Source organism: Argentina silus, assembly GCF_951799395.1.
Source record: "Argentina silus genome assembly, chromosome: 4".
NCBI classification, from domain to species: domain Eukaryota; kingdom Metazoa; phylum Chordata; class Actinopteri; order Argentiniformes; family Argentinidae; genus Argentina; species Argentina silus.
In genome coordinates, this window is record NC_139658.1 from 12,079,492 (window position 1) to 12,092,112 (window position 12,621).

Below are 12,621 nucleotides of genomic sequence, written 5' to 3' on the forward strand. Positions count from 1 at the left end.
TGGTTTGGGAATGTATCGTGCCTTCGGAAAGTATTCAGACCCCTTCACTTTTTTTTTAAATGGATTAAATTAAAAGAATTATCCATCAATCCACACACAATACCCCAGAATGACAAAGCGAAAACATGTTTTTAGAAATTAGTGTGTAATTGATTCCTATGCAAATCAGAGACCCTATAAAAACAAAGATATTAATTCCAAAATTACATGAACTATTATCCTTGCATTAAGATGAACTCAATTCAACTTACTGAGTGATTTGTTGATGACATTTTTGCATTTTAGCTAATTTTAAGAGTATCATAGCAAAGGGTCTGAATACTTATGTACATGAGGTATTTCTGTATTTCATTTCAATAAATTTACTGAAATTTCTAAAAGCGTGTTTTCGCTTTGTCATTCTGAGGTATTGTGTGTGGATTGATGGCAAATTCTTTTAATTTAATCCATTTTAAATTGAGTCTATAACACAACAAAATATGGAAAAAGTGAAGGGGTCTGAATACTTTCCGAAGGCACTGTATAGCTGCCACAAGAACTGGCTAACTTGTCTTAATTGATGATGTTACTGCTGACAGCAGCAGAAGAATCTATTCTGAATTGTACAGAAACATCTTGTCTGCTCAACTAAAAGCAAATGCCTCCAAATGCATTGGCGCTTCATTATACAATAAGACAATAACCTCAAACATACTGCCAAAGCAACTAGGGAGTTTTTCAGGGCCTAAAAACGTAAAGTTCTTGACTGGCCAAGTTAGTCTTCAGATTTAAATACAATTGAACATGCATTTCATTTCCTGATGATAAGATTTTAGGCAAAAAGACCTCAAAATAAACAACAACTGGAGGCTGCAGTACAGGCCTGACAGAGCATCACTACTAAATATCAAACACTAAACATGAGTACTTTATTTGGACATTATATTATTTTTACCAATACTTTTGGAGCCCTGAAATAGGGGAAGTATGTTTAAAAAAAAAAAACAATCTGAAAAAAAAACATTGAGTTAAAGCTGGGAATCTCAATTTTCATCCCATAGTTATTGTTCGATTTCAACTCCAAACTGTAGGAATATAGAGCTAAAAGAATGGAGGGCACTGTACACTCACTAAACACTTTATTAGGAACACCTGTACACCTTCTCATGGTGGAGGAGGTGTAATGGTGTGGGGAATGTTTTCTTGGCACACTTTGGGCCCGTTAATAGCAATCAATGATCGCTTGAATGCCACAGCCTATCTTGAGTATTGTTGCTGACCATGTGCATCCCTTCATGGCCACAATTTACCCATCTTCTAATGGCTACTTCCAGCATGATAATGCATCAGGTCACAAAGCAAAAGTCATCTCAAACTGGTTTTACGAACATGACAATGAGTTCAGTGTTCTTCAGTGGCCTTCTCAGTCACCGGATCTGAATCCAATAGAACACCTTTGGGATGTGGTAGAACGGGAGATTACCAAGTGCACCTGAAAAATCTGCAGGAATTGTGTGATACAATCATGTCATCATGGACCAGAATCTCAAAGGAATGTTTCCAACATCTTGTGGAATCAATACCACGAAGAATTGAGGCTGTTTTGAGAGCAAAGGGAGGCCCTACCCAGTATTAGTATAGTGTTCCTAATAAAGTGTAATGTATATCAATAGATTCTTGAAGAATATAACTTATACATGCCTCATTTATAGTTCAACTGTCTTACTCCATCAGAACCCAAAATATACGCTTAAAAAATATACGATATAATTATAAACACACACTGCAAAGCTTGAAACATATTTAAAACTATCATTTGTTTCTTTTGGGTGGTCTGTTCTTGCAGTTATAGCTCCATCTATGAAATTGAGAGGGGTTACATTGCTCCAGCCCCATCCCTCAGCTGTTTACCAAAAAAAGTGTTGGGGAGACCGCTTTGTTGTTGTTTGAATCCCAGATTGCCCCTTAATGAGGCAATACGTTGATTGATATTATATCATAGGAGTACGACAAACATACACTCAACACTCCAGCAAAAAATGTAGGTAAACAATTAGCAATTAAACTTCTGTAGTGTATCTTTAATTAATCAGCAATACCAGGCCTGTTCCATATCCATCTATCTTCATTGAAAAGTTGCGGATAAAAACACACAGAGCTGTAACAATTCCTTATTCCTATTCCTTTGCATAACATATAACCATATCTGTTCTACTGACTATATTTCTACATGAACATTGTGTAACAGTCCCTTGAATAAAGCCAAGCACATATGAGGTAATCTTGAACAAAACAACTACACTAATGCACTACATGACCATGATTTATGGTGCAACCCCCAAGGTGTGGTCCTTCTACAGCATTTTGACACTGTTTCTTTTTGCTGAGATCACTCATAGCCCCCTGCGGTGTACAGGACCCACGGTGGCAGCTGAGCGGGGTCCTGCTGATTCCACCTCGCGTTTGTCTGTCTGGACACTGGTCAGGGACAGGAGGGTCCGCCATCTCTCTGCTGATACAGCCATCAGCATGTTTATGTTTCCATCCAGGAATGCTCACCAGCAACAGGTTTTGTGCTGGGACCTGTGTGTGTGTGTGTGTGTGTGTGTGTGTGTGTGTGTGTGTGTGTGTGTGTGTGTGTGTGTGTGAGTGTGAGTGAGTGTGGAGTGTGTGTAGTACGTTGACGTGTAGTGTTCTCACTCACTATAATGAGGACGTGTGTGTGTGTGTGTGTATGTGTTACATCCGGTGGCTGTGTTTAATATGTGTATATGTTTCAATATGGATGTTTGTGTCAATGTATCTTATCAGTGTGAGTTCTCTCTCTGTATGACTGAGTGAGTGGAGGTCCGGAGGGCTGATGGTGTGTTTGTGTTCCCCCCCCCACCCTCCCCTGCTCTCTACTCTGGGGTGTTATTCCTGATGGCTGGGCGAAATACCAGCTGGCTCTCTCCGAGGAGGTCCTGGTCTCCATGTGACTCTCGCAGGAGACCCTCTCCAGCTTCGCTACATTGACAAACTGGAACGCCCCCTTTGTTGCTGTTTTATTTCTGTTTTCATCACTATTTTTCCCTTTATGGGTCAATATCAAAGCTAGAGGGCATGGTTAAAAAACAAATGAGGATTTTGGAAGTAGTGGTATTATCATATAATGGTTAGACTTTTTTTGATAATGGCTTTTATTTATGTTTAACTTGTGTCTGTTTAGTCCTGTCCTGAGTTCACAAATGCAACCAGATTAGGTAAAGCTCTGTTCAACTGTGTTTCCTGCCCAAATTTAGCCACCAGGCATTTATCTGTCCCATTTCTAACACCAAGGTCTGCCTGTGGGATCTAACTTGGAGATAACAACATGGTTTAGAAAGAACTTATTGTTAATGACTTTTTTGTTTGCGGTGGGTGGGTGGGTGGGGGGTACACTGATCTAAGATGTTAGAACAGAGCCTATCATTGTTTTCAGTTTAGAGGGAAAGAGAGAGAGGGAAGGAGGAGAGGAGACAGATGACAAAACTGCTGCTGTCCTGTGTATTTTCTCACTTCTTGTGCAGAGTTGCAGGGTCTAGGGGGACAGAATGTTGGAGTGAGAGTTGCGATCTAAACCAATCCCCTGTGAGAGAGAGTGAGAGAGAAAGAGAGGGTGCAGAAGGAGGAGAGGAGACATCGATGACAGAACTGCTGCTCTTCTGTGTATTTTCTCACTTCTCATGCAGAGTTGCAGGGTCTAGGTGGACAACATGTTGGAGTGAGAGTTGCTATCTAAACCAATCCCCTGGTAGAGAGGGGGAGAGAGAGTGAGAGAGAGAGAGAGAGAGAAAGAGAGAGGGCAGAAGGACGGCAGAAGGAGAGGAAAAACAGGAGAGAATTGGTGTGTATGTTCTCCCCTCCTGTGCAAAGTTGCATAGTCTGGGTGGACAGGGTGTTGGGGAGTTTGAACCGCTATCTAATCGCTGCCCCATGGGAGAGAGAGAGAGAGAGAGAGAGGGGCTGAACACAAGCCAAGAAAAGGGGAAGGGCCTGACGTCAGCCGACCAAAACAGCTGCCCTCTCTCCCCTGTGGAGAAAAAGAGAGAGAGAGAGAGAGAGTGGGGAAAGAGGGAGAGGAAGAGTGGAGGGTCTGTGTGTGCGGGCTGAGAGGGGAGAGAGAGGACAACCAGGGAAAGAGGGAGGGAGAGAGAGAAGGGGGTAAGGAGAGAAAGAGTGGCAGGTCAGTGAAGGGGAGAGAGGGAGGGAAGGGACTGAGAAAGAGAGTGAAATGCAGGTTATGTGCAAGGACAGCCAGAAAGAGAAAGGAAAGGTTGTAAGAGCAGAGAGGGGGAAGAGAGAGAGGAAGAGTGGATGGTCTGTGCAAGCTTAGAGGAGAGAGAGAAAAGCCAGAAGGAGAAGGAAGGGTTGTAAGGGGAGAGGGGTCAGAGGAAAAGAGAGGGGGCAGTAAGAAGGCCCAGTGCTTGCTGCACAGAGAGGGGGAACAGGCAAACGGGGAGGGCAGGGCAGGGCAGAGGGTAGTGAGAGGGATTACAGAGGCAGAGAGGGGTACGGGTTTGGGGGGCAAGAAGATACTCTCCCAGGTCCACCAAAGAGTTGAAGATAAGAAAGGGCGAGGAAGAAAAGAAAGCGGGTCCTTCTTGGAGAGAAGGAGGGAGGCTGAGGAGAGGGGGAGGTCTTCCTTGGGATAGCGTGTTGGCGGATACAAGCAGAAGAAAAGAGACAGAGGGGAGAGGAGTACACAGGACCTATGGGGTGCGTTCACAGTATCAGTGCTCGCAGGGGAAAGAAACATGGTCCTAAGACTGAACCAGAGGGGACCCCTAAAGCAGGGGTCCCAGATGTACCCCCTGAGATCCTGGAGCTGACTGAGGTAAGCAAGAAAAGATGCTGTTTGGGGGGAGGGGGTACAGTAGATTACATTTATTTACATTTATTTACTTTACATTTATTTACTTACATTTATTTGCTTATCTATTTGATTGATCACATTTTAATTGACAGGGACATTGCACATTTATCAACATGTCAGTTCTAGCTTTAGTCTACAACTTGTCTACAAATGTCCCCATAGGCTAGTTCCAGTGAACACACCCAATATATTTCACAGGTGCAGTTTAGATGTCTCCAATGTTGAGGAGCAATGTTTCAGCTGCTCTGGGGGAGTTATACATAATGCATCCAGTATGATGTTCGGCGACTTGTACTGTACACAGTATGTGGGTTATCATCACGTTCATTGCAACAACACATAGTGCATACATACGTGCAGTGTGCAAGTGCTTTTCTTGTGCTTTTTTTTACCCATACCCCAATACCTAGGTCCATAGCATTTGCAACGTTCAGCCATGACAAACCGATGTAGCATGAGATGCCAGTCTGCTGAACTCGAGGGTGCCAGAATCAGTTTAGATGTGGGGTGGCCAGGGTATTCTATTTGATATTATTAGACACATTTTCCATATAGGTTCTATGGAGGTGAGATTAAAAATGGGGGACCCACTGACTCTATTCCAAGAGAAGAGATTATCTGAAGGAGACTGGGTTTCTCTCTATCTATCTCTCTCTCTCTCTTTCTCTCTCTCTCTCTCTCTCTCTCTCTCTCTCTCTCTCTCTCTCTGTAAACACTCTAAAGAATAGAACCCGCTGATGTTCAGTTGACGGTATTCCAGCATCCCAGACATTCCCTTCATGCTAGTCCCATTTAGTTCAGTGTCGGAAGCAGGGAGGGGGGTGATGTAGCAGTCATTAAAGAGGGAGAGAAAGAAAAAAGAGAGAGAGTAGCATTGAAGAGAGAGAGAGAGAGAGAGACAGAGAGAGAGAGAGAGAGAGAGAAATGGCAGACTGGCAGATCGAAAGGTGTTAATCATGCACTCAGGGGTCGAAGGTGAAGAGGAAGTGGTGTCTGTTACTGTCCTGTGCGTCCCGTCATCTGAGTGTCTGCTGGCTGAATTTAGGACCAGAACACATTACACTTCATGCGTATGGCTCCAGTTGGCTTTTACTAGTCTGTTACCAAAATGAAAACTGCATGTAAGACAGTACAGCCCACACAGAGCATGGATTGCTCCTGAGACACACACACACACACACACACACACACACACACACACACACACACACACAAAACACACACACACACACACACACACACACACACACAGGACTGCATGTGTTGTGCTTGTGTAGTGTAAACCCAAAATAACATTGTGACCATACGTCTGGCTTGAAAACACACACACCTTAAACAAGATCTGTGTGGAGGTTTGAGTAATGACACACATTTTGCTGTAGCTATTATGGGAGTTTTGTGGCTTTTTAGAGCTGATGCTCCCCTGCTCATGGAAAGACAGAGATATAAATACCCAGCCATCGTAGAAGCATACCTCTGACTTCCCACCTGCTCCCGTCCCTTCCTGCCTGGAATGTGTGTGTGTGTGTGTGTGTGTGTGTGTGTGTGTGTGTGTGTGTGTTAGTTAGTTACCCGAAGCCAGGACTCACGGCTACTCTACTTCAGCATGTCGTCAGCAACAAACTGTCACTTAGAAACACACACACACACACACACACACACACACACACACACACACACACACAAACACAGACATACACACACTCACTCAGATTGACGCACTTAGTGGAAGGGGGTGTGTCACTGTGATTGTGTATATGGAGTGGTCCTGTTACTTTATCTGTGTGTCGATGGTATTTGTGTGTTGGTAGGGCACTGTTTTAGTGTGTGCGTGCATCTGTGTGTGTGTGTGTGTGTGTGTGTGTGTGTGTGTGTGTGTGTGTGTGTTTGAGAGAGAGCGCATGCAAGTGTGTGTGTATGTAAAAGGCAAAGAATAAGAGCTGTGTAAGAGAGTGGAGGCAGTAGAGGCAGCCTTGAATGTTGCTGTTGCTGTTCACACACACACACCAAACAAGTCCATGCAACCAGACAGTAATAAAGAAATCCATTATGTATGAGTCATGGCCTAATACTCCACACTCGCCATATTAGAGGCTGTGTGCTCTGGGGCTGGAATGGTTGGAGATGCCTGGGGAATGAGCTTGACTTTGGCTGGAGCATGAGGAACGGGGCGGGGTGCTCATATTCATCCATTTGACAAATATCCATGCAAAACTATCAAGACTGCTAGGCTGCATGTCCGTGGAATCCACACCCTTTCAATATCATTTTATTTCACGTAAAGCTATATTTCATTGAGTTCATGTAGCAAAGTGCACTCTGTTGTTAGACTTCAGTCGAGAGAGAGAGAGATATTGAGAGATATTGAGAGAGATTGAGAGAGATTAAGAGAGATTGAGAGAGATTGAGATTGATTCTTGGTATGGTAATGTCCAAAGGGACTGCTGAAATGTTGTCATGTACTGAGATGCACTTCTCCTATTTCACCAGTAGATGCTGATATTGTCTAATATTCTTGATGGCCAAGGTAGACCTTTACAAGGAAAGGACAGTTAGTCACCAGAACACAGGTACAGTTTAATACAACAGTGGACATAATTGACAACCATATTGTTTATATGTATCTACCAATTTGAATATAAGATCGGTCTTTATGGTCAAGGCTAAATCATATCAGCTTTTGTCAAACTGATATTTTTTTATGGATGTTTCCCCCATGGTTTTCTTCTTATCCGTTCACGAGCATCAACATAGACATTGACACTTAAAACCTTACCTTTGCGTAGTAACTGATAGGCCTACCTGTAATGTTTTAACCAGCTGTTGTGAATAGAAAACTATGGGCGCAATTCATACTTGTTCAAAGTAATAATATGTATCAGCCAATGTACCACATACATGATGACCACGTGGTGATTGCCCACTTAATGATAACAAAAGAAAATGAAAATCAAGAGTTTGCCATATCAAAACCAATCCCCAAAAAGATATAGTGATTAACCACTCCTTTCGTTGAGCTTGGCCAATAGATTGTGGCATTTGTGTAAAAACAATCCTCCTGAGGTTTGTTATGGACCTGACCCCGCCTACTTCGGTCATAGACGCGAAAGCTTGTGAACGAGCGGAGCGAATGAATGTTATGATAGTAAGTGATGCTTTATGATAAAATAATTTGCATTGGATGAAACTACAGATATTTAATAAAAAAAGAACCAACACCAGAGATGAGCAAGGTAGGAAGAAGAATTTAAAAACCAACTAACAGACATTTTAATGCAATTACTCAGCTCTTGTCAGCTGCTTTGAATAATATTCCCGACAATTAAATTGCAAAAACACACTCGTATAGTTGTTCTCACGTCACCATGGACCAACTATTAACAACGCTCTGTGTAGGCCTATTTTTTTTTTTAAATTAGTTTTCCATTGTTTCCATAAACGACAGCAGTTAATAGTTATGATACCGTTTTGTATGATGAATTAGGTAATAACATCTCATCGCATACTGTGGCTTTAACGGAGCGCATGCGACTTCACCGATTAACGGTAATTCTCCTCTATTCTGCTCTCTCTTCAACGTAATTAAACCACGACCCCTTTAAAAGCATTATACTGTTCTCATAAAATATATAGTGGCTTATTTTATTGCCTGTCACCATTTTTTACCGTATATCTATGCAGTTGTAGTCATACTCCATTGTTTTTTTTGTTTTTTTACTTTGCCACTTGAGATTTTTGGACAGCTTTGCCTGTCTTATGCAAGTAGCCTAATTTTCCTTGGGTGGAAAGCATTAGTTACAAATGAAACAAGTTAAGTCACTGGCCTTTGCCAGGGGTGTAACCCACAATATGTGTCTATGACGAAGTTGTGTTTCTCAATGTTTAGTTTTTCAGTAACATCAGCCAATCTCCCTTATTGACCCAGGCTTACTTCTAAAATGAGTTTGGGACATTGTTTTTGGTTTGTGAGGTGATCAGAGGCAAGGCGCAGTCAATTTGAAAAAGCACCCCCAGACAAAAGAATACAGTGCACTATTCCTACCTCTCACAGAATTGCATAACCCAAATTGATCCTAATAGACGGAACTAATTATAATGAGTTATATAATATAATGCCCAGCTGATGGGATCGAACAATACAATAACATATATGACACAATGGGGGAGAGAGAGAGAGAGAGAGAGAGAGAGAGAGAGAACAACAGATAATCTCTTCCCTTGTAAATTATAGTGTCAATTCCATGTCGTTCTTTGTGTGACGTCCCCAATATGGCTGAGCAAAAGCAATATCAATGTAATCCATCCATGGGCGCTGGAAGGGGAGTGGGTCCACAGGGTCCCCCACTTTTAATAGAACCTATATGGAAATTGTGTCTAATAATATTAAAAGAAAGACATTGCCACACACACTAGTCAACAAACCAATCAATCAGTTTACACACTGCGCACTATAAATGTTAATGTATGATGGTCACCATGCATTTGAACATGCCAGGCCAGGGGTCATCAGGTGTGTGTGTGTGTGTGTGTGTGTGTGTTAATCCTGAGACTCCCATGTCGGTACATTTGACCCACCCATTCACTGAAGTGTTACTTATTGCCAGAAACTCACAGTCACACATGCACACAAGTACCCAGCTAACACATGACATGATGTTGTTTCCTGCTGTGACGAGGTTAGCAATATGACGTTGTTACAACGTTGCAGCATCAAAGTGAAGTGATGATATCGCGGTATGGGTCTTTAACTTTATGCAACCACTTAAAGCGCCTGGTAAGCATATATTACACACTTATAAAGATTGATTCATACTCCACTCAAGACTGAATAAAGTTGTATCATGGTGAGGCTACATAGTGTATGATTGTGTTTCTTCTCAGAGTTTGGGGTGGGGGGGTGGGGGGGGGGTGAAGGGAGGGTCTGCCAACGTAGAGGTGAGACCGTGCTGTGTGATGGAGTGAATAAATAAAGGTGTTTGTGAGGGTGTGTCTGAGAGAGAGAGAGAGAGAGAGAGAGAGTGAGAGTGAGTGAGTGAAAGCATACTTCAGGGTATGCAGTTAAATTCAATACCCCTCCTTGTTCGTGAAGGGAAGACGGAAAAAGCACACTCACAACTTCAGAAATGTTCTTTCAGTCCAAGAGAAATGCATCAAGCCATTTAGTAAGAAGAGAAACTCCAGTGTTTGGGCGGTAGAGTTGGTGTCATTCGCCCTAGACTACTCCCTCCTCCCTCCACCTTCCTCTCTCCTCGAGGATAGATTAATGGTTTAATGCAGTTCACATGCTGTCGGATGGCATTGCTTGAGGAAGGCGTGTCACAAGCTCCCAAACGCTTGTCATACCATTTTCCCTAAACAGCTGAGTGTGTGTGTATAAAAAGCATAAACCATGGATTTAAATGGATTTATAGCCTCATTGGGACTACTTAGGGGTGTGTGTGTGTGTGTGTATATGTATATGTACATGCGCGTACATGTGCACTGCTGTTTAACTTAGCCCTGTTGTTGCTGTGAATGGGTGGTTTATGTTCTTTGGGGTGTGTGATGGGGATATTATGAATGTAGCTTAGTGTTTTATGTTTAGGTTTGTGGAAGTATATGAAGGCAACTATGTTGTTTCTTGGTAGCCATGTTTCAATATGTCTTACTGTGTGGTAAAGTCCTCCATGGTGTGTCTCAGTATAGGCTCAGTTGTATTTGAAGGCCCACTGTGACCAACCGGGGATCGAGCCTGAATCTTCTGCTTACAAGACATGGCCCTTAGCCCGCTAAGCTAAAGCCTAGGTATTTGCTCGGGGAGCTAACCTCTGAGTGTGTATCGTTGCATGATGAGCTGTCCTCTCAAAGGCTGGATTATGGACCGGGCCAGTGCCCCGGGGCCTCGGACTGCCAGAGGGCCTCCAAGCCTCAGGCCACGCGCGGTGCGAGACCAAGACCTCCAAAGGAGGTTGAACGCCAGGGCCCTCAATGCGCACAACACAAGCTGACCACTAGGCCCCTGGGTGCTTATAGTGTGAGCTAAGGGGCTAGGGGCCCCCAGACCCCACAGCGCTTACAATGTGAGGGCCCCCAGACCCCTTGATGATTAAAACATAAGCTGACCACTAGGGCCCCCAGACCCCACAGCGCTTACAGTGTGTACACTTACAGTTACCAGTCCCTGTGGAGTTCTGTTTATGTCAGATCAGGTGTCTAACAGTGATGTCATAGTGGAAAAGGTAAACACACTCTCCGCTGCATATCCATCAGACCTGGAAATAAACTTTGCCAACGAACAATTTAAATCCAATCCAATTTAAGTCTTTCATATCTGACTCTGAGGGTGAGTGCCAAACTAAATTGCTCGAGACGTTGCAGGCACTTAATCTGCAGTCAGTGTTCCCCAATGTTTCCTAATTTTGCCAGTGACAAACTGCCTGGGTGAGCGGACATTTTCCCTTTTAGGCGTAATAAAAAATTAGCTGCGGAGTAGCATGTCCCAAACGGGGGGGGGGGGGGGGCAGGGGCCTCACGCGACCATCAATTATCTGGCCCTGGTCCTCTCAGTGTTCCTGTGGATTTTTGATCTATCTTGTTATGACCTAGCAGATCCATATCCTCATGTCAAAACTGCAACTGTAGCGGCAATGGCGCGCAATTCTAAGATCCGCATTAAAAAAGACCAATGCACATTAACATTAACTGTAACGTTATAAGATTTGAATGTCCATTCATGTCAGATGGACTATCAGACAAATTATGTTGCGTTAGTGGGCCGAAGTCATCCACAAGTCTTTGCTCTCTACCCTTTGTCTCTTCATTTTGTCTTGGTCCTGAGGACAGAATAGGGCAACACTTTATTTTACAGCCCGTTTAACATGGTATTTACCAAGACACTTTGGGGTAACGATGAGGTACAAGGTATATGACAATTTAGGACTTCAGTGTAACTACATTAAAATAAGATTACTTTTGGTCACGTTGAGAGACAACTATTGGAACACCTTGCCAAAGAAAATGTGGTCTTCTCTAATCAGAAATTGATTTAGGCCAATGGTTCCCAAACCTGTTTGTTGTGTTGCAGCTTTTCAAATTTCTTTGTGACCCACTGAATCAACAAAACCATTCCTCTATCCACAATTTACACTAAAGTCGCAAACCAACACTACACTCCACACACCAGTGGGTCCAGACCCACCATTTAGGAAACACTGGCTTTGATTTGCCTGTGTATTGCCGTTGTTTGTTTTTAGTCTAGTTTTAGTTTATTTTTTTTAGTCTAGTTTTAGTCTTGAGAGTCTGTTGAGGTGCATGTTGGCAGTGCCCAGTACCCACAGTGTGCCCCTGGTTTCCACTGAATGGAACTCATACTATACTGTGCCCGCCAGGGCAGCTGTGTCAACATAGCCTTCCACCTCCACCATTTTGCTGAGGAAGAGGCTAAATCCCTCTCTTCTTCTCTCTTTATGTGGCTGTTATCCCTCCATCCCTTCCACTTGTTACATAAAGAGTGGAGATGGAGTGTGTGTACGGTACCTGTCAAGGATGGATACACACACACACACACGCGTGCGCATGCGCACACACACACACACACACACACACACACACATACACACACACACACACACACACACACACACACACACACAAACATACACACACACACACGCGCAGACACATAGTCACATTTTCCATGAGCAGGCACTCTCTTTTCTGAGCAGTCTGAGTTTTTTATTTTTTTATTTATACTTTATTTATTCAGGGGA

General features: G+C 43.2%; 1 protein-coding gene across 1 annotated transcript in view; it reads left to right on the forward strand.

Annotated features, from left to right (window-relative positions):
- The first annotated feature begins 4,434 nt into the window (after positions 1–4,434).
- LOC310803813 (tensin-2-like) overlaps positions 4,435–12,621 on the forward strand; it is a 36,602-nt gene continuing 28,415 nt past the window's right edge. Inside the window, exon 1 of the mRNA XM_083668734.1 lies at positions 4,435–4,834. Coding sequence (XP_083524860.1) covers positions 4,712–4,834 — 123 coding nt within the window. The 5' untranslated portion in view covers positions 4,435–4,711. The remainder of the gene's footprint in view (positions 4,835–12,621) is intronic.